The sequence below is a fragment of the Pan troglodytes genome, chromosome 3 (genome assembly GCF_028858775.2).
Source record: "Pan troglodytes isolate AG18354 chromosome 3, NHGRI_mPanTro3-v2.0_pri, whole genome shotgun sequence".
Taxonomy (NCBI): domain Eukaryota; kingdom Metazoa; phylum Chordata; class Mammalia; order Primates; family Hominidae; genus Pan; species Pan troglodytes.
This window is the reverse complement of record NC_072401.2, coordinates 166,728,323-166,753,600: the sequence shown is the minus strand read 5'-3', so window position 1 is coordinate 166,753,600 and position 25,278 is coordinate 166,728,323. Positions and strand designations below refer to the sequence as shown.

Genomic DNA, 25,278 nt, shown 5'->3' with positions numbered 1-25,278 from the left:
AGTGAGCCGAGATAGCGCCACTGCACTCCATCCAGCCTGAAGACAGAGCGGGACTCCATCTCAAAAAAAAAGTATGCGAACACACACACCCACACACAGAGCAACCAAGACAAAAAATGAACAACTAATGAATCAAGTGTGAGGGGTACATGGATGTTCATTGTATTAATCTTTCAACATTTCTGTAGGCTTGAAATTTTTCAAAATAAAATGCAGAGAAGAAAATTTGCACGTCTAGAAAAGCCTTGTGATAAATAATTCATAGAATCTCAGGATTATGAGACCAGCCTGGGCAACATAGTGAGACCTTGTCTCTACGAGAAAAAAAAGAAAAAGAAAAAAGAAGATCACGTGGAGTCTTAGACCATCTCTTCCTTCACTAACATTTGAGTAGTTTTATCTCACACATCCTAAACTGGATCACACTATACTCAATGTACAAATAAGCATTAGAATGTATGAAAGTGGGCAAGACGCGGTGGCTAAACTTGTAATCCCAGCACTTTGGGAGGCCGAGGCGGGCGAGTCACCTGACCTCAGGAGTTCCAGACCAGCCTGACCAACATGGCTAAACCCTGTCTCTACTAAAAATACAAAAATAGTCAGGCATGGTGGCACGCGCCTGTAATCCTAGCTACTCAGGGGGCTGAGGCAGGAGAATGGCTTGAACCTGGGAGCCGAGATTGCACCACTGCATTCCAGCCTGGGCGACAGAGAGAGACTCCGTCTCCGCCGCCCCACCAAAAAAATGTATGAGTGTATATATTCTAACTGATATCAAAGTTCTCTCCGGGAGCTGGTAACAGAAAATTTCTTTCCTTGTTTGCTTACATTTTTACAATCATGAGCTTTTTAGAAAATGTCATTGAAGTTTTCTCTTTTTGAAATTCAATTTTAAAAGAAACAAGGGCCCAGTGGCTCACGCCTGTAATCTCAGTACTTTGAGAGGCTGAGGTGGGAGAACTGGCCAGGAGGCCAAGAGTTCGAGGCTGCAGTGAGCCGAGGTCGTGCTAGGGCACTCCAGCGTGGGCGACAGAGCGAGACTCTGTCTTAATAAACAAACGCCGTAAGCATTCCGAACTGCTTTGTTTCCCATTGGAGAAATCTGTAAATATGTCATGGAAATTGGAATCTTTATTCTGCTCCTGTCCCTCTGCTGGCGGAGTAGGATTTTACCGCTGGTTCTACCTAGGCGTAGAGCTGTGTCTGCAAACAACCAGGCAAGACCGAAAAAAGTTAATGTTCTTAAAATATGCAAGTGGAGCCTGAAAATAGTTAAATTCTTGGACTAGGAAGGCATCCTTAAATGCTCAAGTCTCTGGGTAAGAGCGCACCGAGCGGCTGCGGCCAGAAGCCCCAGGAACCGAGGTGGTTCAGGCGGTAGCCACCGCCCACAGTCCAGGTCTTCTGGGCCGGCACACCCCTCCCACCATCCCAGCCAATCGGAGCTAAGGGGGCGGGGATCGGGCCAGCCGGAGGCGGGGCGGACGCAGGAGGGGGTGTGTCTGGGGAGGGGCCTGGCAGGTCCCAGAAGGTGGCGAGTTTCGCGGCCAGAGGCTTACAGGTCCAGGTGGAGAGGCCGGGCTGGCCAGGGCTTCGGCCTCCGGCGTCGGGAAATGGCGGCGGGGGGCAGGATGGAGGACGTGAGTGCACGGAGGCGGCGGGCGGTTGGCCCCGGAATCCGCTTTTTCTTGTGCCGGGGCGCACGGGGCGGAGACTCAGAGAGGGAAGCCACCCTTGGCGACTGCGGCCGCGGCCGAAGGGGGCGCCGCCTGTGCCGGGGAGGCCTGGGCGCGGGGCTGTGGGAGGGCGCCAGGCGGCTGTGGGATCCGCGACACGTTGGCTCCGGGCTAATTTTCCCAGTGGAGGCTGGGGTGGGCTCCTGGGCGGTGGGCGCGCGGCCCCCGGGTGTCCCAGGCTGGCGCCCAGCCCACGCGCGGGGTACGTCTTTGATCCCGGAACTGGCAGCTTCACGTGATGCGCGCCTGGCCTGACAACCCTTCCTCCCCGCGAGTCTCCGGGAGCCGGGCCGATGGGTTCCGCTCGGATGTCCCAGGGGCACAGGGGGCGAATCTCCCTTCCTGGTGAGGTCCCTTGCCTTGGCTCTAGAGGCTGTGGACTTGGAGTGACAACGACGCTCGGGCCGGGCGCCAGCGTCCCGCAGACCTGTCGCTATCATGGCCTGGAAACCCACACGAGAGAAAAAGTGTCATGTGTTGTTTTGAATCTAGCATGGTAGGAATGCAAAGGTTTTTAAATCTTTGATAGATTCAAACCAGATTACCAAAAAAACAAAACAAAACAAAACAAAAAACCAGTGGCCTAGTTTACAGCGTGTATAGTACAGAATGGTAGCATAATTACAAAAACCTTATTTCTTTGCTTCAGTATCGTAAGATGTTTTTAGGGGAACCATGTATGTATGCTGAGAATTAACTGGATTTTCCACTGGCAAGTAATAAAATTTTTGCTCTTGAGAAATGCAAAGTTGACAGTTACATTAAAGCACTAATTTGGGTTAATAAGTTAGTAGAAATATTACTGTGATCCTATCACTGAATGAACTGCATCAGGAAAAGGAAGAGAAACATGAAACAGTTCCAGCATTACGGTAGCTTAGATTCTTGTGCAGTAACCAGTTAAATAATCTTGATGAAATAAAGACCAAACAATTTCTAATGAAACTAAAATTTTCTATTTTTTCCAGTTGAGAAAATGGAAAATTAACTGTAAGACCTGTAAGTAGATTTGAGACTCATATATATTTAAAGCAAAATTCATTGTTTCTGAGTTTTTAAGGCTGAGCTTCATGAGCTGACAATGTACGGAAAAAAACGAATATGTAAGAGGGAAATGAGAGTCTCTTAGAAAAACACGTGCAGTAAGTGCTTCTTGGTTGATGCTAAGCTGCTCTGGCGTTCTTGGATCTGTAGCTTTTAGCTTTAGGATGCATATAGTACTAGAAATCTGCTTCCTCAAACACTGGAGCCTGGGGATGGTCTGGGAGGCTCATGCCTGTAATCCCAGCACTTTGGGAGGCCGAGGCAGGCAGATAACCTGAGGTCAGGAGTTTGAGACCAGCCTGGCCAACATGGCAGGACCCCGTCTCCACTAAAAATACAAAAATTAGCCAGGTGGGGTGGTGGGGGCATGTAATCCCAGATACTGGGGAGGCAGGAGAATCGCTTGAACCCGGAAGGCAGAGGTTGCAGTGAGCCAAGATCGCATCATTGCACTCCAGCTGGGGCAACAGAGCGACAGAGCGAGACTCTGTCTCAAAAATAAAAATAAATAAAAATTAATTAGAGATTAATGTTTTGCTACCAACCACATATTGGAGTCACTTTAGATCTGAGTAAGTTGCCTGCTTTTGGTATTTTGTAAACATGATTTCTAGCCTTCAGGAAAAAGCTAAAAATTTTGGACCATGCCTTAGTTACAGACACTTAAATGAGTTGAGTCAAAGACTTTGTGTTAGTAAGGATTCATTGTTTGCAGGCAGTGAAACCAACTCTGGCTAATTTAAGAAAAAGATTTATTCGAAAGGCTATAGGGTGAGTATATGCCAAGGCCTCTGAAAGGACCCAAACAAGGGCATCTCAAGGCATTGAAGTGACAGGAGTCCTTTCAGGGTCTACCCTGGAATGAATCTGCCTAAATCATGATCTTTCTTCTTTTTTTGTGATGGAGTTTCACCCTTGTTGCCCAGGTTGGAGTGCAATGGTACGATCTCGGCTCACTGCAACCTCTGCCTCCCGGGTTCAAGTGATTCTCCTGCCTCAGCCTCCCAAATAGCTGGGATTACAGGCATGCACCACCACACCTGGCTAATTTTGTATTTTTAGTAGAGACGGGATTTCTCCATTTTGGTCAGGCTGGTCTCAGGTGATCCATCTGCCTTGGCCTCCCAAAGTGCTGGGATTACAGGCGTGAGCCACCGTGCCCGGCCTCATGATCTTTCTTTTACTGCTCATGGAAAGAGTTGGATTCACCCAACTGTTTTTTGTTCCATGACCACTCCTAGAGCAGAGGAGGAGGAAGGGTATTGAAGGATGGTTCCACTAAGACTTAATGCAGAAGTAGACAGTGGGTCCTCAAAGGAAATAGAGTTACTGTCACAGAAGAGGGAAGAGATACCATGTGGGCAAAAACAACAGACATCTTCTACAGGTGGTAATGTAGTTAATAATGGAAATGAAAAAATCATTTGGATTCAGGAGTCCTCTTCCCCTCACCCTTCACTTGCAGATGGTGAGTTAATAGAATGGCTGGGTGCTGTTTGTATGGTTACACTGCATATTTCCTATAGGATTCAATGGAAAGTAAATACTCCTAAGTGACATAGAGAAGAACCATATTATAGTCCCCAACTCCTTCAGTGTAGTTAGGAAAAACAAAAGATACACCCATGAAAAGGAAAACAATACAAGGCAGCATAAGAAATATTCCAAATGAATATTATGGGCAATAAGTTTTATAGGATTTTAAAGCAGAAGGAAAACACTTAACAAGGCCAGTTTTATAGAGAACATAAACTTGGTTAGGACCTTGAAAGATGCATAGAATTCTGAAAAAGGTAAGGGAGGATATTTGTAGGGCTCTATGGAAAGCTCATTTAGGCGAGAGAAGAAGGTGCATGAAAGTGACATATTAGGAGATAAAGTAGATTATTGTCTTATAGTGAAGGTTTCAATGCTAGCTTTGTTTAAATGTCCCAGGTCTGGCCAGGTGCGGTGGCTCACGCCTGTAATCCCAGCACTTTGGGAGGCTGAGGCGGGTGGATCACCTGAGGTCAGAAGTTTGAGACCAGCCTGGCCAACATGGCGAAACCCGGTATCTACTAAAAATATAAAAATTACCCGGGCATGGTGGCACATGCCTGTAATCCCAGCCTGTGGTCAGGAGGCTGAGGCAGGAGAATTGCTTGAACCTGGGAGGCAGAGGTTGCAGTGAGCCAAGATCACACCATTGCATTCCAACCTGGGCAACAAGAGCGAAATTCTGTCTCAAAAGTAAATAAATAAATAAATAAATAAAAATTTCCCAGGTCTGAAGCATACAAGAAGTTGAGCAGTCTTTCTTTCTCTCAACACGCATATTGAACACCTTAGCATCTGCTGTGTATCAAGTGTTAAAAGCACAAAGGACATAATATAAAAGAGTCTCTGCCCTTGTAAAGCATATTTTATTCTGACAATTTCAATGCCCTGTGCTTAGTATGGTAGGTTATGATACAGATGTAAGAGAGTTCAGTAGGGACTTCCATTCCCAGCCAACATGGAGTAACTGGGAATAGATATACCATTCTGCCTGAAACAACCAAAAAACTAGATATAACGTATGATACAACACTTTGTGAGATACCGGACATCAGACAATGAAGGGTAGCAATCTCAGAGATGGGAAACAAATGCTGTGAACCCTATCACTGCCCCGGCTTACTGCCTTGAAAGAGTGTGCAGGCTGTGACAGGGAAGGGGGAAGCCAGGCAGAGCCCAGCAGACTTCTGAGTTGAGGAGATGGAGTTGAGGGTCTAGGAGATCGAGGTAACTGGAGTTCACAAGACAGAGCACCCAGAGAGGAGAGAGCTACAAAGAGGGAGAACTCTGAAGATATGCAGGGGGAGCCCCCCGGCCCTGCCCCTACCAGGCATCCAGTAGAGTGCTAATCAGGGCATGAGGAAGCCCTTGGAGGCCTCATAAAGAACCACCTAAAAGGATTGGAAGGAACAGTTTCTCCATACAGGGCCAAGAATACTGCCTATTTCACCCACAAGCCAGACGGAACCCTCATAATTCACAGAGCATGTAGGTAGAGTACTCAGAAAGGTCTTGCCTCAGTAGTGGAGTATAATTAGCCTTAGATGAAGCCCACCTAATTTCTTAACAGCAAGACTGTTTCCAAGTAACTTGACTGCACTCCAGAACAAAGTTCACGAATATAGGATTACAGAAAATGGCCGGGCGCGGTGGCTCACGCCTGTAATCCCGGCACTTTGGGAGGCTGAGGCGAGCAGATCATGAGGTCAGGAGATCGAGACCATCCTGGCTAACATGGTGGAACCCTGTCTCTACTAAAAGTACAAAAAATTAGCCGGGCGTGGTGCTGGGTGCCTGTATCCCAGCTACTTGGGAGGCTGAGGCAGGAGAATGGTGTGAACGCAGGAGGCAGAGCTTGCAGTGAGCCGAGATCATGCCACTGCACTCCAACCTGGGTGACAGAGCAAGACTACATCTCAGAAAAAAAAAAAAAAAAAAAAAAAAGGAATACAGAAAATACCCAGCACCCACAGAGGTAAAATTTGCAATATCTGGCATCCATTGAAAAATGACAAGGCATGCTAAGAGGCAGGAAAATGTGAGCTGTACTGAGTCCACTGAAACTGATTCAGACATGACATATGCTAGAAATAGCATGTGAACATTAAACATTATTATAAATGTCTTCTATATATTTAGAAGTTAAATAGAGACATGGAAGATACAAAGTAGACCCAGCTCAAACTTGTACAGATGAAAACTACAATGTCAGATTAAGAGTGCAGTAGGAATGATGCTGGGGCTGGGAATGCTAAAAAGGCATCACAGAGAAGGCAGTTTTGCTGGGACAAGCATTTGACAGGTGGGGAAGAATAAGTAGAGATGGAAAGTGTTTCATGAAAGATGGGTATCATAAGTAGACGGCACCAGGAGGGAGGGAAATGGTGAGAGGCAAATCCTTGGCCAAGCGCGGTGGCTCATGCCTGTAATCCCAGCACTTTGGGAGGCCAAGGTGGGTGGATTGCTTGAGTTTTGGAGTTCAAGACCAGCCTGGGCAACATGGTGAAATCTCATCTTTACTAAAAATACAAAAATTAGCCGAGCATAGTGGAGTGTGCCTCTGGTCCCAGCTACTCGTGAGACTGAGGTAGGAGGATTTCTTCAGCCTGGGGAGGGGGGCACGGAGGCTGCAGTGAGCCGAGATCGTGCCACTGTTCTCCAGCCTGGGTGACAGAGTGAGACCCTGTTTTGTTTTTGGTTTTTTTTTTAAGAAAAAAAAAAAAAAAGGTTGGGTACAGTGGCTCACATCTGTAATCCCAGCACTTTGGGAGGCTGAGGGTGGACCACTTGAGGTCAGGAGTTTGACACCAGCATGGCCAACATGGTGAAACCCCGCCTCTATTAAAAATACAAAAACTAGCTGGACAAGGTGTCGGGCACTTGTAGTTCCAGCTACTTGGGAGGCTGAGGCAGGAGAATTGTTTGAACCCAGGAGGCAGAGGTTGCAGTGAGCTGAGATCATGCCATTGCACTCCAGCCTGGGGAACAGAGCAAGACTCTGTCTCAAAAAAAGAAAAAAAAAAAGAGAGAAAAAAAATCCTGAGAAGTTACTTGGGGACAGATTGTAAAGCGATAGACTAAGAATTTGGACTTTGTCCTGAGGATTTGGGGATCATATTAGGATTATCCAGAGGGACAGAACCAATAGGATATATGTATATATAAAAAGGGGGTTTATTAGGGAGAATTAGCTCACAAGATTACACAGTGAAGTCCCACGATAGGCCACCTGCAAGCTGGGGAAAGGGAAGGCGGTAGTGGCTCAGTCCAAGTTCAAAAGCCTCAAAACCAGGGAAGCCAACAGCGCAGCCTTCAGTCGGCAGCCGAAGGCCTGAGAGCCCCAGGCAAGCTGCTGGTGCAGATTTCAGAGTCCAAAGGCCGAAGAATCTGGAGTCTGATGTCCAAAGGCAGGAATTAAGGAGGCAAGCATCTGACGCAGGAAAGAGAGAGCCAGGAAACTCAGCAAGCTGCTTATATGCCTATTCTGTGCTTTGTTCTAGCTGCATTGGCAGCTGATTGGATGGTGCTTGCCCATATTGAGGGTGGGTCTTCCTCTCCCAGTCCACTGACTCAAATGTTTGGCTCCTTACAGACAATACTTTGCCATCCATTTGACACTTAATATTGACCGTCATAGGGAGCTACCCAAAGTTTTTGAGGAGAGAAACACGAATGTTTGTCTTGGAGCAGTGAAAGAGATTGCCAAGACCAGAAGACTGGAAGCTTCTAATAAAAGGCCATGAGAAATGGGAGGGCCTGGACTAAGATAGTGAGAATAGAGAGGAAATAACAGGTTTAGGAGTTAGAATAGTAATGATTTTTTCTCTTTTTATCATGCCCCAGCACTGAGTGGATAGAATGGTAATGATTATAGGGGTAGTGTCTTTGTTTGGGTTGCTATAATAAAATGCAAATAGGGTAATTTACAAATAGAAATGTATTGACCACAGTTCTAGAGGACAGGAAATCCAAGATTAAGGCAGCCACAGATTCAGGAAGCCCAAGATCAAGGTGCCAAGAGCCCTGGGGAGGGGTTGCTCTCTGCTTCAAAGATGGCGCCTTCTTGCTGCATCCTCACGTGGTGGAAGGTGGAAGGGAGCTCATTCAAGCCTCTTTTATAAGGGCACTGATCTCATTTATGAGGAGGGGAACCCTCATTGCTTAATTACTTCCCAAAGGAAAGCAGGGAACTATTGGGGGACACCAACATTTAGACCATAGCAGGGTGCAAGTCAAAAGTAAGAGTTAATAAAAAGGCCAAGTGTGGTGGCTCACACCTGTAATCCTAGCACATTGGGAGTCCACTTGGGAGGATTGCTTGGGGCTAAGAGTTCAAGACCAACCTGGCCAACATAGTGAGACCCTGTTGATTTTTATTTTAAAATTTAAAAAATATTAAAAAGAGAAAAGAGTTAATAAAGAAATAATAGTGGCTAATACTTATTGAGTGCTCTCTGTGCATCAGGCAGTGTCATGAGGACTTGCATGTGTAGTGACTCATTTAGTATTCCTGACAGAGCTACGAAGCAGGTGCTATTATTAGTCTCCTTTTTAGTTGTGGAAACTGAGGCATGAGAGTAGAAGTAACTTGCTCTCAGCTAGAAAGCAGTAGAACTTGTGCTTGAATCCAGGCAGTTTGCCCTTACGAGCCTGACCTTAACCACAGCTCTTACTGCCTTTGGTCACAGTTGATCCCCCGTATGTCCTGATAATCTCTTCTAATTAGCCCAGGTCTTTGATGATGCCCATAATTGAATTAGAAAATACTGCAGAAACAGGTTTGGGGCACTCATTCATTCATCTAGCAAATGTTTGCTGAGTGACAACCATGAGATAGTGTTGAGTGCTGGGATTACAAAGACAAGAGGTGTAAAGGTAATGGGTCCAATGACGTCTAGTGGGGAAGAGATAAGTAAGAGACCATCACAGGATAGTTTGACAGAAGAGGCAAGCACAGAATGCTTTGAAAAACATGGAGGGTGGCACAATCCAGATTAGGGGTATCCAGAAAGGCCCTGTGGTGGGAATTGCCCCTTCTGAGCATGAAAGAATGCACAGACATTAGCTAAGGGAAGAGCAGATCTCGAGGCTCCAACATCTGCTGACTGAGAATGAGCTAGAGGCAGAGGGGTCTTGAAGAGAACAGGAGTAATCTGAATTGTACCATGAGTTATGGTAAACTACACAGGAAGCAATCTAGGCATTGAATAAAAGACTTGGCCAGGCGCGGTGGCTCATGCCTGTAATCCCAGTACTTTGGGAGGCTGAGGCAGGCGGATCACCTGAGGTCGGGAGTTTGAGACCAGTTTGGCTAACATGGCGAAACCCCATCTCTACTAAAAATACAAAAATTAGCCGGGCATGGTGGTGCGTGCCTTTAATCCTAGCTACTCAGGAGGCTGAGACAGGAGAATCGCTTGAACCCAGGAGGCAGAAGTTGCAATGAGCCGAGATTGAGCCACTGCACTCCAGCCTGGGCGACAGAGCAAGATTCCATCTCAAAAACAAACAAACAAACAAACAAAACAACAACAACAAAAACAGTTGCAGAGCAGTGTTGAATACCTGCTACTGGAAATTGAGGAGCCCACTCCAGAGCTAGGTTACACCCTAGATTACTGTCCTTATCTTTGTAATCTTAGCAATCAACAGCCATCTCTTACATCATTTGTCCTACTACCTACTTCCAAAATAAAGAGCTCTCATTCTGTGTAGCCAAAACCTATTCATGAATCCTTCATTTCTGACTCATTGTAGTGCAATTAGCTGACCTAAATTTTTTGGCATTGTCTTCTATGCTTTTCATTTGCTGACTTGTTATGTGCTTCCCATGAACCATATTCTTTTTTTTCTTTTTTTTTAACATGTGATGAGAACACTTAAGAGCTACACTCTTAGCAAATTAAAGTATATACAATGCAGTATATATCCATATTTTTGAGACGAAGTCTCTCTGTCGCCCAGGCTGGAGTGCAGTGGCGCGATCTTGGCTCACTGCAACCTCCATCTCCTGGGTCCAAGTGATTCTCCTGCCTCAGCCTCCCGAGTAGTTGGAATTACAGCTTGCGGCCAAGAGTTCAAGACTAGCCTGGGGCCGGGCACTGTGGCTGATGCCTGTAATCCCACCACTTTGGGAGGCCGAGGTGGGTAGATCACCTGAGGTCAGGAGTTTGAGACCAGCATGGCCAACACAGTGAAACCCTGCCTCTACTGAAAATACAAAAATTAGCTGGATGTGTGCCGGGCACGGTGGCTCATGCCTGTAATCCCAGCACTTTGGGAGGCCGAGGCAGGCAGATCACCTGAGGTCAGGAGTTCGCGACCAGCCTGACCAACATAGAGAAACACCATCTTTACTAAAAATTAAAAATAAAAAATTAGCCGGGTGTGGTGGCGCATGCCTGTAATCCCAGCTACCCAGGAGGCTGAGGCAGGAGAATTGCAGGAACCCGGGAGGTGGAGGTTTCGGCGAGCCAAGGTTGTGCCACTGCACTCCAGCCTGGGCAACAAGAGTGAAACTCTATCTCAAAAAAAAAAAAAAAAAATTAGCTGGGTGTGGTGGTGCACACCTGTAGTCCCAGCTACTCAGGAGGCTGAGGCAGGAGAATTGCTCGAACCTGGGAGGCAGAGGTTGCAGTGAGCCAAGATTGCGCCGCTGCACTCCAGCCTGGGCAACAGAGCGAGACTCTGTCTCAAAAACAAAAAACAAAACACAAACAAACAAGACCAGCCTGGGCAACATAGTGAGACCATGTCGCTACAGTTTTTTAAAAATTAATTTTTTAATTAATTAAATTAAATTAATTAATTTTTTAAAAATTGGATTCAGGTAGGCAATGTGTTCTCTTGCCTTTAATTTGTATGTGGTTAAAAAGCTCTATAGTTTAGTAGATTTGTCTTAGAAACATAATCTAGAAAGTGGTGATTATAGCTTGCTTGTTTTTCTGCACCCCAGGGTTCCTTGGATATCACCCAGAGTATTGAAGACGACCCACTTCTGGATGCCCAGCTTCTCCCACACCACTCATTACAAGCTCACTTTAGACCCCGATTCCATCCTCTTCCTACAGTCATCATAATGAATCTTCTGTGGTTTATTCATGTAAGTTGGCTGCAAGAAGGGGACCTATCCAGAGGTGATGTTTGTAAAAATTACATAAGTGTTTCAGAGGGCAGTTGTGCTGTATCTATCAACATTTAAAATGTAGGGCACATGTTCTTAGGACATCCTGAGGGCTGTGTCATGGGCAAAAAAAAAAAAAAAAAGTACGTACACTTTTACTTATATCTTCAAATAATTCATTGTGGATATATTTGCACACATGTAAAGATATTGTTGATAATAGCCATGTTGTCTGTCATATCAAGAGACTACAAACTACCTGGCTACTTGGCATCCAGAAGACACTGTGTGTCCCATTCATATAAGGAAATGCTATGCAACTGTTAAGAATGGGGTAGATAGGTATACAGTTTATTAACATAGAATAGCCTTCATGATTACATTGTCGAGTGAAAAAAAATCAAGTTTTCAACCTTGTGTACAGAATGTTCCTATCTGCAGTTTTTAAAAGGGAGTTGAGAGGGCTGTTGTGGACCTGTTTTCCTGTATATAATAGAATATTTCTAGAAGCATTCACAGACCTAGTTGCCTCTGAAATGAGGACTGAGGGTCTTGGGGGAAGAGACACTAATATAATTTACTGTTTACTTTTGAATACTACTTGATTTTTTAACCATGTGCTTGTATTACTTTTTCAGTTACAGAAAAGATGCAGAAAAGTCTACATATGTTGACACAGGAATTTATCAATTTACTTATACCTAGGGAATAATGTTTAGCAGACAAATCAAGTTGCAGTGGAATAATATGTACAATTTTTGTATGATGACAAAATTACAACTATCTGGAGTTTATAAAAACACATGTGCAAAAAGGTCTTATCGCAGGCCTCACTGGTGGTGACTCCACTGCCAGTCTGTTTAATCAGTTCCTCCCTTTCGACGATTGCAGTCAGAAGCACTAGGGGTTATAGTTGTTCTCTGCTGCAATGTGAAAAATCAAGAGGGCTCATTCTCACCACTCCTTGAGTATTTATGAGGACTGTGAATGGAGTTGATTGACTTGCTCAGCCTCTGCTCAGCCTCCTACTGATAGGTTTGCCTGTCTGCAGGGACCGTATCCCCCAGCACATTTCCTGGCTTCCCCTGCAGCTGGGATTCCTCTCCAGTGAAGTGCACTGTGGGAGACTTGAGTTCAGAACTGAATCACTGGGGAGAGAGGTGGTATCCCCTTTCCTTGAGGGAACTAGTAGCTGTGGTATGGCTCCACCATGGCTTCCTGATCCCCAGATCCCAGCTGAAGCGCTTTCTTCTTGGTACCACCATGTGCAGGGGTGGCCTTGTGGTTTCCAGATGGTGACCTCTTTTTCTTCTTTCCTTTTACTTTTTGTGTAATATACTCTGTACCAGCCTGGGTACCATAGCAAGAACCTGTCTCTATAAAAACTTTTTAAAATTGGCCAGGCATGGTGGCACAGGCCTGTAGTTCCAGCTACTCCAGAGACTGAGGTAGGAGGATCGCTTGAGCCCAGGAGGTTGAGGCTGCAGTGAGCAGAGATGGCACCACTGCACTCCAGCCTGGGCAACAGGGCAAGACCGTATCTCACACAGAAAACAAAAATACATTTAAACAAAACAAAACGAAAATACATTTAAAAACTCATTTATAAAAATAGGATAGGGGAAGCTGTAGGTATAAGAATGTATGCTGGGAAGCCGGGTGCGGTGGCTCACACCTGTAATTCCAGCACTTTGGGAGGCTGAGGCGGGTGGATCATGAGGTCAGGAGATCGATATCATCCTGGCTAACATGGTGAAACCCCGTCTCTACTAAAAATGCAAAAACTTAGCCGGGCGTGGTGGCGGGCGCCTGTAGTCCCAGCTACTCGGGAGGCTGAGGCAGGAGAATGGCGTGAACCCGGGAGGTGGAGCTTGCAGTGAGCCGAGATTGCGCCACTGCACTCCAGCCTGGGCGACAGAGTGAGACTCCGTCTCAGAAAAAAAAAAAAAAAAAAGAATATATGCTGGGATGGTAGTTATTGCTTCCTAATTACAAATATTGAATATTAATCTTTCTGCTCTCCTTTCCCCCAGCTTGTGTTTGTTGTTTTAGCATTTTTAACAGGTGTGCTTTGTTCTTATCCTAATCCAAATGAGGACAAGTGCCCAGGAAATTACACAAACCCATTGAAAGTTCAGACGGTTATAATCCTTGGGAAAGTTATTTTGTGGATTCTCCATTTACTCCTTGAATGCTACATCCAGTATCACCACAGCAAAATCAGAAACCGAGGCTATAACTTGATCTACCGATCGACAAGGCATCTCAAGAGACTTGCGTTGATGATACAGTCCTCTGGTATGTCCAATTTTCTCTCAGCTACTTGGGTGCTTGAGGGACAAAAATGACAGCAGAAAGAATATATGAAGTTTGATTTTAGAATCAAATATATTCTCTCATTTTTGTAAGGTTGATGTGTGTTCTGACCACTAAAATTTGGATCACCTTAATGTCTTAAAGCTTTTCTTGGCCAGGCGCGGTGGCTCACGCCTGTAATCCCAGCACTTTGGAATGCTGAGGTGGGCAGATCACGAGGTCAGGAGATCGAGACCATCCTGGCCAACATGGTGAAACCCCGTCTCTACTAAAAATACAAAAATTAGCTGGGCGTGGTGGTGCATGTCTGTAATCCCAGCTACTCAGGAGGCTGAGGCAGGAGAATTGCTTGAACCAGGGAGTCAGAGGTTGCAGTGAGCCGAGACTGTGCCACTGCACTCCAGCCTGGCAACACAGCGAGACTCCATCTCAAAAAAAAAAAAAAAAAGAACTTTTATTATGAAATATATAGCCTTAATTTTCATTTGAAATCTGTTATTTGTTATGAACATGGTGTCCTCATAGCATGTGTGAAGTGTGGAATTATACCCTCTTTTGTTACCAGGTGGTTTACTCATCTCATAAAGATAGAAATGCTGTTGCTATTTGATATTTCTGAGGATAGGGAGAGGGAATTTTTAATTTTTATTTTATTTTCTCTGAGGCAGGGCCTTGCTCTGTCACCCAAGACTGAAAGGCAGTGGGGCCTTCATGGCTCACTGTAGCCTGGAATTCCTGGGCTTAAGCAATCCTCCACCTCAGCCTCCTGAGTAGCTGAGACTACAGGTGCATGCCACCACACCCGGCTAATTTTTTTAAACATTTTATGTAGAAGCAGGTTCTCACTGTGTTGCCCAGGTTGGTCACTGGAACTCCTGGCCTCAAACAATCCTCCTGCCTCAGGCTCCCAAAGCTCTAGGATTACAGGTGTGAGCCAGTCCTGGTGGGAACTTTTTAAAAATGAAGCTCAGTGCTTTTCTTGCAGTAGGAGACAGTAATGGTTAGTTCCTAGGATAGAGGACTGTTATGCAGTGAGATGCATTATATCAAACAGAAAACTTGGAAAACACACAGGTCCTAATTTATGAAGGCAAGATCAGAAGGTCCACATGAGACTTAGAATGCATGAGTACTTGCTTTTTTTTTTTTTTTTATCATTGCAGACATTTTAAAGATTTAATGGAATTAAATTGAACTTCTTTAGGTAAATTTGGCATTCAGTTATAGTAAATGGCCGGGCACAGTAGCTCATGCCTATAATCCCAGCACTTTGGGAGGCTGAGGTGGGCAGATCCCTTGAGGTCAGGAGTTTGAGACCACCCTGGGCAACATGGAGAAACCCCCTCTCTACTAAAAACACAAAAATTAGCCAAGTGTGGTGGTGTGCCCCTGTGGTCCCAGCTACTCTGGAAGCTGAGGTGGGAGAATTGCTTGAGCCGAGATCATGCCACTGCACTCCAGACTCCAGCCTGGGTGACAGAGTGAGACCCCATCTCAAAAAAAAAAAAAAAAGAAAAAGAAAAAGAAAAAGTTGTAGTAAATAACTTAGTTTCTACCTTTTAAAAAGATCCTGTTTTTCAATTTGAGTCCAGAATAAATCTTAAAAATTTTTGAATCCAGGCCAGGCTCGGTGGCTCATGCCTGTAATCCCAGCACTTTGGGAGGCCGAAGTGGAAGGATCACCTGACGTCAGGAGTTCGAGACCAGCCTGGCCAACATGGTGAAACCTCGTCTCTACTAAAAATACAAACGAAAATTAGCCGGGTGTGGTGGCACGCGCCTGTAGTCCCAGCTACTTGGGAGGCTGAGGCAGGAGAATCGCTTGAACCTGGGAGGCAGAGGTTACAGTGAGCCGAAGTCATGCCGCTGCACTCCAGCCTGGGCAATAAGAGCGGAACACTGTCTCAAAAGAAAAAAAAACTTGAATCCATATGTAGTCTTCCTACTTGGAGGAGGCGGCGAGAAAAAGAAAAAGAGGGAAAAAGAAAAAAAATATTTTTTTGAATCCAGGCTGGGCATGGTGGCTCATGCCTATAATCACAGAGCTTTGGGAGGCCAAGGTAGGAGGATTGCTTGAGGCCAGGAGTTCGCGACCAGCCTGGGCAACATAGTGAGTTCCCCCATCTCTACCAAAAATGAGAAATTTAGTGCTATAACAAATGAGCACCAAGTTAAGTTTAAAAAAAAAAAAAAAATTCTTGGGCGTGGTGGCTCACGCCTATAATCCCAGCACTTTGGGAGGCCGAGGCGGGTGGATTCCCTGAGGTCAGGAGTTCGAGACCAGCTTGGCCAACATGGTGAAACCCTGTCTCTACTAAAAATACAAAAATTAGCTGAGCGTGGTGGCAGGCAACTGTAATCCCAGGTACTCAGGAGGCTGAGGCAGGAGAATTGCTTGAATCCGGGAGGCAGAGGTTGCAGTGAGCTGCAATCATACCATTGCATTGCAGCCTGGGTGACAAGAGCGAAACTCTGTCTAAAAAAAAAATTAAGGCCGGGCACGGTGGCTCATGCCTGTAATGCTAACACCTCAGCACTTTGGGAGGCTGAGGCGGGAGGATCACTTGAGGTCAGGAGTTTGAGACCAGCCTGGTCAACATGATGAAACCCCATCTCTACTAAAAATACAAAAATTAGCTGGGTGTGATGGTAGGTGGCTGTAATTCCAGCTACTCAGGAGACTGAGAATCGCTTGAACCTGGGAGATCAAGATTGCAGTAAGCTGAGATCGTGCCACTCCAACCTGGGTGACAGAGTGAGACCCCATCTCTAAATAAATAAATCTCTATCTCAAAATAAATAAATAAATAAGTAAAATAAAATAAAATAAATAAATTAGTCATGTGCGGTAGCCTGTGCCTGTAGTCCTAGCTACTTGGGAGGCTGAGGTGGGAGGATCCACTTGAGCCCAGGAGTTTGAGGCTGCAGTGAGCTATGATTATGCACCACACTCCAGCCTAGGTGAAAGAGTGACACCCCCCTCTATAAAAAAAGAAAAAAATATTGGATCAAAAAAAAAAGGCTCTACAGAATTTAACTTTTATTTTTCTTCTGTTCTGTTAGTGCATTTTCTCTTTTTTTTTTTTTTTTTTTTTTGAGATGGAGTCTCGCTCTGTCACCCAGGCTGGAGTGCAGTGGCGCTATCTCGGCTCACTGCAAGCTCCGCCTCCCGGGTTCAGGCCATTCTCCTGCCTCAGCCTCCCGAGTAGCTGGGACTGCAGGCGCCCGCCACCACGCCCGGCTAATTTTTTGTATTTTTAGTAGAGACGGGGTTTCACCGTGTTAGCCAGGATGATCTTGATCTCCTGACCTTGTGATCCGCCGGCCTCGGCCTCCCAAAGTGCTGGGATTACAGGCGTGAGCCACCGCGCCCGGCCTGTTAGTGCATTTTCTTAAAGGGCATGCTGCAAGTTCATCTACTCAGTGAAATTCTCAGTGGAAGCTGAAGGGCTATGCTATATCAGCGTGAAGCAGTTTATAGAGTTGGGTGATCCTGACTGCTCTTGAAGGGGGAGCATTTATTGCTCCCTGCCTCTTGTGAGAATGAGCTTGAGAATGTTCAACTGTTGATGTGCAGCTCTCTCTTTCGGCCAGAAGATGTCAGGGTAACACAAAGATTAAAAAAAAAGAAAAAACTTATTTTTAAACTACAAAAGATCTTATATGATCTGTGACCAAAATAATACTCAGTTTCTCAAGTGATGGTCTGGAAATAGTATTTTGGAAGCTCACAAGGAGATTATTTGATCTTTACCTTTCCAAAATCTGCCTTTCAAATTTTTGTTAAACATGTGAGCCGTAATCATAATCTATTTCTGAACACTTGGACCTTTAGAATCACAGGTGATATCACGTTTATGTGGCTCATGTGAAAACCCAGAAAATCAAACGGAATGGAGCAGGTACTTACCTTATTTCTATTTTTAAAAATATTTTTTCTTATTTGCAAAAAAAAAAAAAGACAAGATAAATCTATGGAGATGTAGGATGTAGGACTTACAGATAACAGTACTGATAATATTAACTTCAGCCTGATATATTTTGTTATTTTCCAGAGAAGAAAAAAAATTATTTACCTTTGGGTGGAGATGGGAGAAAGGGCTTTGCTTTCCTACCAAGTGAAAATATTTACCTGATTAATCTGTTCTCCTTCCTTAGATCCAAATATATATATATATATATATATAAAATTTTTTTTTGGGAGTCTTGCTCTGTTGTCCAGGCTGGAGTGCAGTGGTATGAACTCAGCTAACTGCAACCTCTGCTTCCCAGGTTCAACTGATTCTCCTGCCTCAGCCTCTCCAGGCTAGACTACAGGCACGCACCACCACACACAGCTAATTTTTATATTTTTAGTAGAGACGAGGCTTCACCATGTTGGCCAGGCTGGTCTCGAACTCCTGACCTCAGGTGATCCGCTCCCCTTGGCCTCCCATAGTGCTGGCATTACAGGCATGAGCCACTGTGCCCAGCCTAATAATATTTGAGTTCAAAATGTATTTGGGCCAGGTGCAGTGGCTCACGCCTGTAACACTAGCACTTTGGGAGGTCGAGGCAGGCAGATCACCTGATGTCAGGAGTCCAAGACAGGCCTGGCCAACATGGTGAAACCCCTCTGTACTAAAAATACAAAAAAAAAAAAATTAGCTGGGCATGACTGGGGTGGTGGTGGGCGCCTATAATCCCAGCTACTCAGGAGGCTGAGGCAGGAGAATTGCTTGAACCTGGGAGGTGGAGGTTGCAGTGGGCGAAGATGGCGCCACTGCACTCCAGCCTGAGCGACAGAGTGAGACTCCATTTTTAAAAAAAATTAAAAAAAATCAATTATTATTAGTTACATAGCCAAGTTGCATATTTGGGGCTTTTTTCACATTGAAATGAAAACTTGGTCCTTCACTGAAAATAGTAATTTTCAACCCATCATGTGGGTCCAGTCAGTCTCTCTGGGGCCTAAAAGTGTAAAGCCAGAGGCTGAGGACATGCAAAAGTGCAGTTCAAGGAAACTGCTCTTTTTTTTTTTTTTTTTTTTTTTTTTTTTTTTTTTTGAGACGGAGTCTCGCTCTGTCGCCCAGGCTGGAGTGCAGTGGCGCGATCTCGGCTCACTGCAAGCTCCGCCTCCCGGGTTCACGCCATTCTCCTGCCTCAGCCTCCCGAGTAGCTGGGACTACAGGCGCCCGCTACCACGCCCGGCTAATTTTTTGTATTTTTAGTAGAGACGGGGTTTCACCGTGTTAGCCAGGATGGTCTCGATCTCCTGACCTCGTGATCCGCCCGCCTCGGCCTCCCAAAGTGCTGGGATTACAGGCGTGAGCCACCGCGCCCGGCCAGGAAACTGCTCTTGAAGGTAAATTCTGGAAGGAATTCCTGGCAGGAATTGTAGGACCCGAGGGCATAGTGATTGTGTCCTTCCTGCTCACCTCTAGTTCTCATGGCCCACATTCTTTGGGAGGGCCAGAGACTGTCTTAGTTGACTTGTAGAAATGCCTGCTGGAGTCCTCACTGATATCTGGGCCTGGTGCCCTGGGGTGAGCCAGAGCAGCTGGGTCTCTCCTATAGCATAGCATCTGACTGCAAGTCCCCTGTGAGTTTTGTTTAGAGGAGGGGCTGCATAGCATGTGCCTGGAATTGAAAATCAGAATTCTTGTTTTAATAATAATAATGATATATGGCATTTACTACATGTCTACTTAGGCATTGTTAGTCCATTTCTTCCTACCAGAACCCTGTGTGATAAGCATTATTTCCCCCATCTTATAGTGTAGGAGTCCAGGTCTGGGTGAGATCATGGGTTTCGTTTCTAGGAGGCAGCAGATCCTACACTGGAGCCCAGGCATGGTAGCTCTCAGCCTGTGGTCATTACAGGACCGCCCAGCCCACAGGAACTTATTTCTTCCAAATATTCTTAATGAATAGCAAGCATTAACCTTAGAATCTTTTTTTTTTTCTTTGAGACTGAGTTTCACTCTTGTTGCCCAGGCTGGAAAGCAATGGTGCGATCTTGGCTCACTGCAACCTCCACCTCCTGGGTTCAAGTGATACTACTGCTTCAGCCTCCCGAGTAGCTGGGATTACAGGTGTGCGCTACCATGCCCAGCTAATTTTGTACTTTTAGTAGACACAGGGTTTCACCGTGTTGGTCAGGCTGGTCTTGAACTCCCGACCTCGACTGATCCACCTGCCTTGACCTCCCAAAATGTTGGGATTACAGGCGTGAGCCACTGCACCTGGCCTAGAATGTTCTTTTTTCTTTTTCTTTTTTTTTTTTTTTTTGAGACAGAGTCTCGCTCTGTCACCCAGGCTGGCAGGCTGGAGTGCAATGGCACGATCTCAGCTCACCGCAGCCACCACCTCCCGGGTTCAAGCGATTCTTCTGCCTCAGCCTCCTGAGTAGCTGGGATTACAGGCATGCACCGCCACACCCGTCTAATTTTGTTTTTTTAGTAGATATGGGGTTTCTCCCTGTTGGTCAGGCTGGTCTTGAACTTTCGACCTCAGGAGCCGCCGCCAGCCTAGAATCTTTAAAACGGTGAGTGATGTAAAACAAAAAACACTTAGACTATGTCTATGGTTATAAAATCATTTAAAAAACACCAAACTAGGCCGGGCATGGTGGCTCACACCTGTAATCCCAGCACTTTGGGAGGCTAAGGCAGGTGGGTCACTTGAGGCCAGGAGTTCCAGACCAGGTTGGCCAACATGGTGAAAACCTGTCTCTATTAAAAATACGAAAATTAGGCCAGGTGCTGTGGCTCACTCCTGTAATCCCAGCACTTTGGGAGGCCAAGGCGGGCAGATCACCTGAGGTCAGGAGTTCGAGACCAGCCTGGCCAACATGGTGAAACCCCCTCTCTACTAAAAATACAAAAAATTAGAGAGGTGTGGTGGCGGGCATCTGTAATCCCAGCTACTCAGGAGGCTGAGACAGAAGAATCGCTTGAACCTGGGAGGCGGAGGTTACAGTCAGCCAAGATCGTGTCATTGCACTCCCAACTGGGCAATAAGAGCAAAACTCCGACTCAAAAAAACAAAACAAAACAAATACAAAAATTAGCTGGGCATGGTGGCGTGGCGGGCGCCTGTAATTCCAGCTACTAGGGAGGCCAAGAATTGCTTGAACTGGGGAGGCAGAAGTTGCAGTGAGCTGAGATCTCACCAGCCTGGGCAACAGAGTAAGACTGTTTCAAAAAAAAAAAAAAGTCACCATTATTAGACTATTACTGTATAACTGTATAACTGGAGAGTGTATTTGGTTAGCACAAAACTGATAAGGAGGCTGGTGTGGTAACCCAGAGGTGAAGTGACTTTCATCTGAACTAAGATATTGCATGGGGTGGTCTTCTTCAAGGAGGGTACTTGTGTAATGTCCACAGCACATACCATTATAAGGAATGTTTTATTTCAGTATGGCTTTCCCACCAGACTGCAAACTTGCTAGTACATAGGATTTGCCCAGTACCTTGAAAATCCTTTGAAAACTCTTTCATTTCTCTGCTGAAGTTTTTTTTCCTAGCGTGTATTTCTTTCCTAAATGTTGTAAAACTGTATTGGCCGGGAGCGGTGGCTCACGCCTGTAATCCCAGCACTTTGGGAGGCCGAGGCGGGCGAATCACGAGGTCAGGAGTTCGAGACCAGTCTGGCCAACATGGTGAAACCCCGTCTCTACTAAAACCACAAAAATTAGCCAGGCGTGATGGCGGGCATCTGTAATCCCAGCTACTCAGGAGGCCGCGGCAGGAGAATCACTTGAACCCCGGAGGCAGAGGTTGCAGTGAGCCGAGATTGTGCCACCGCACTCCAGCCTTGGTGACAGAGCAAAACTCCATCTCAAAAAAAAAAAAAAAAAAAGAAGAAGAAAAAAACCATAAAACTGTATTTATCTTGTTCACAAAATTGATTTACAAAGAATCTGTCAATATGCTAATATACTGTGGCAGGTCATTGGGTGAGTGGGCTTGCTAGAAGGTAGCTTTGTGTTGTTACTTTTTTTTTTAATCCAGTGATATTTTGTCAAAACTTTTTTTATTTATTTATTTTTTTTTTTTAAGAGACAAGGTCTCGCTCTGTTGCCTAGGCTAGAGTGCTGTCATAGCTCAGTGTAGCTATGTCATTTGTGCTGTCATAGCTCAGTGTAGCCTCAAACTCCTAGGCTTGTGTAGTTAGTTTGGCTGGGGGTTCTTTCAGCAAGGCTCTTTGGCTCACAATCATTCCTTTGTATCAAGCAATAGAAGATAAATGAAAAAAGCATTTTCCCTCTCAGGATCAGACTCACATAAATATGTTAAATAAGCTTTAGAAAAATCTAAGATAAGATGCTACAGAGTCTGCCCCTAAACGTCTCTTTGATATTTGTCAGAATAAAAGTGCAAAAAGAGGTTAAAATGGTCCTCATAAGTAAATAATAGATATGCTGAGTGTGTGGTAGGGGGTGCAAACAGGTAATATTTATTGAATATTTACAGGCCAGGCACTGTTCTAAGTATTTTTGACATATTAACTCACTCCCTAGAACAGCACTGTGGGCCGGGTGCGGTGGCTTACGCCTGTAATCCCAGCACTTTGGGAGGCCGAGGCTCGCGGATCACTTGCGGTCAGAAGTTCAAGATCAGTCTGCCTAACATGGTGAAACCCCGTTTCTACTGAAAATACAAAAATTAGCTGGACGTGATGGCACACGCCAGTAATCCCAGCTGCTCAGGAGGCTGAGGCAGGATAATCACTTGAACCCAGGAGGCAGAGGTTGCAGTGAGCTGAGATTGCACCTTTGCACTCCAGCCTGGGCAGCACAGCAAGACTCCATCTCAAAATAAAATAAAATAAAATAAAAGAACAGCATTAAGAAAGAACAGCATTGTGAGAAAGGTACTGTTATCCCCGTTTTTTAGATGGGGACACCGAAGAGCAGAGATACTAGGTAACTTGTCCTGGATTTTCATCCAGGTAGTCTGGATCATGGGCGTACTCTTAATCATTCTTTAGTTCTGCTGTTGCTGTACCAGGTGACCAGAATGGGCTCCTAGGATTCCCACCATGTGGGTCCTGAAGAACTGGTCTAATGGAAACTTTTTTTTTCTTTTTTGTGTCTTAAATGCAAACTTCTAAAAATGGCATCACTTTTTACTTGCATTGGGTACCTAAAGGAAGTAATTGTCAATAATTCTATAAAGCAAAAAATCATTCCTAAGTTTTTAAGAAAGTCCAGGTTTTTATATAGTTGTATTATGGGCCATTATTAACTCTTAGATGTGTAGACTTTTTTTTCCATTTTCCCCCAAATTTAGCAGTATTTTGTTTTTATCCTTTAACTTCCTTTGCTGCTAAGAATAAATAGTTTTGTGTGTGGGTATGCCCTTGTGGGTGTCAGTGCTGAGCTCTAACATGTTGTCTGAAAAAACTGCTTTTCTACATTCCTACACGGAACACTTCTTACTAAACTAGATGTGTGGAGTTTTCCCTACAACAGTTTAATTCAGTTCTTCAGCAGAAACCACCTGGGTGTCCTTCAACTTAATCCAATTATAGCACCATCTATCCTCAGATAGTCTTAGATCCCACAAATTAAAGGGCTCAATCCCACAAGACTCTCCCTATTTCAGATGTCAATTGAAAGACCATGCTTCCCATACTTCTGTATTTTTTTTTTTTTTTTTTTTTTGAAATGGAGTCTCACTCTGTCACCCAGGCTGGAGTGCAGTGGCGCTATCTCGGCTCACTGCAAGCTCCGCCTCCCGGGTTCACGCCATTCTCCTGCCTCAGCCTCCTGAGTAGCTGAGACTACAGGTGCCCGCCACCATGCCTGGCTAATTTTTTTCATATTTTTAGTAGAGACGGGGTTTCACTGTGTTAGCCAGGATGGTCTCAATCTCCTGACCTTGTGATCCGCCCGCCTTGGCCTCCCAAAGTGCTGGGATTACAGGCTTGAGCCACCGCGCCTGGCCGCTATGCTTCCCATACTTCTGACCTACCAGCTGTATACTAGGGTTTCTATGACCTCTTTTTTTTTTTTTTTTTTTTTTTTTTTTTGAGACAGAGTCTCTCTGTCGTCCAGTCTGGAGTCTGGAGTGCAGTGGCACGATCTCAGCTCACTGCAACCTCTGCCTTCCAGGATCAAGTGATTCTCCTGCGTCAGCCTCCCAAATAGCTGGGATTACAGATGTGCACCACCACACCGGCTAGTTTTTGTATTTTTAGTGGAGACAGGGTTTCGCCATATTGGCCATACTGCTCTTGAACTCCTGACCTCAAGTGATCCACCTGCCTCAGCCTCCCAAAGTGTTGGGATTACAGGTGTGAGCCACCACACCTGGCCCCTCTCTTCTTGAGTTCTGTAATTTGCTAGAATGGTTCACAAAACTCAGGGAAACACTTTTATGTTTTATGGTTTGTTGTAAAGGAGATAGATGAACAGCCAGATGAAGAGGTACATTGCATGAGATCCAGCAGGGTCCCAAGTACAGGAGCTTCTGTCCACATGGAGTTGGGGTGCACCACCCTCCTGGCAACCCAGAAGTTTGTCAGAACTCATTGTTCAATAGATTTTTTTTTTTTTTGAAATGGAGTCTCACTCTGTCACCAGGCTGGAGTGCAGTGGTGTGATCTCGGCTCACTGCAAACTCTGCCTCCTGGGTTCAAGCAATTCTTCCACCTCAAACTCTCAAGTGGATGGGACTACAGGCATGTCCTGCCACCATGCCTTTTTGGGTTTTTTTTTTTTTTTTTGAGACGGAGTTTCACTCTTGTTGCCCAGGCTGGAGTGCAGTGCCACGATCTTGGCTCACCGCAACCTCCCGGGTTCAAGTGATTCTCCTGCCTCAGCCTCCCAAGTAGCTAGGATTATGGGCATACACCAGCACGCCCAGCTAATTTTGTATTTTTAGTAGAGACGGGGTTTCTTCATGTTGGTCAGGCTGGTCTCGAACTCCCAACCTCAGGTGATCTGCCCACCTTGGCCTCCCAAAGTGTTGGGATTACAGGCGTGAGCCACCACGCCTGGCCTAAAAGACACTTCTATCAGGAAATTCCAAGGGTTTTAGGAACTCTATACAAAAACCAAATATACTTGTTGGGATTCAGAACACCGTACTCCAAAGTGCAGGGCTTTGGCATGCTGAGTACTCCAAACTAAAGGAGATTGGGAGGGGCTCAGAAGCAAAGTCTCTCTGCCTTCCTGCCCTCCTGTTTCTTGTCCTTCTTTCTCCCCTGGCCAGTCATAGAAACCAGAACTCTTCTTCCCAAAGGCAGGCCATAGAAACTAGATTCCTCTCTCCCAAAGCAGGCCATAAAATCTAGAAAGGTCACTTTCGGCTGGGCGCGGTGGCTCACGCCTGTAATCCTAGCACTTTGGGAGGCCGAGGTGGGCAGATGACAAGGTCAGGAGATCAAGACTATCCTGGCTAACACGGTGAAACCCTGTCTCTACTAAAAATATTTTAAAAATTAGCCGGGCATGGTGGCGGGCGCCTGTAGTCCCAGCTACTTGGGAGGCTGAGGCAGAAGAATGGCATGAACCCGGGAGGCGGAGCT

The 25,278-nt window shown here is 45.5% G+C and overlaps 1 protein-coding gene across 4 annotated transcripts in view; it reads left to right on the top strand.

Moving 5' to 3' along the window:
* Window positions 1–1,464: 1,464 nt before the first annotated feature.
* Window positions 1,465–25,278, top strand: part of TMEM192 (transmembrane protein 192) — a 38,248-nt gene continuing 14,434 nt past the window's right edge. For 2 of the 4 annotated variants that reach the window (XM_009448511.3, XM_063809987.1), the window contains exons 1-3: window positions 1,504–1,643; window positions 11,275–11,421; window positions 13,476–13,740. In XM_009448511.3, the coding sequence (XP_009446786.1) occupies window positions 1,617–1,643; window positions 11,275–11,421; window positions 13,476–13,740 (439 nt within the window). In that variant the 5' untranslated portion in view covers window positions 1,504–1,616. Of the gene's footprint in view, window positions 1,644–2,707; window positions 2,739–11,274; window positions 11,422–13,475; window positions 13,741–25,278 lie in introns of all 4 variants that reach the window. The other 2 variants (XM_009448512.4, XM_526719.9) reach the window with 2 other exon arrangements.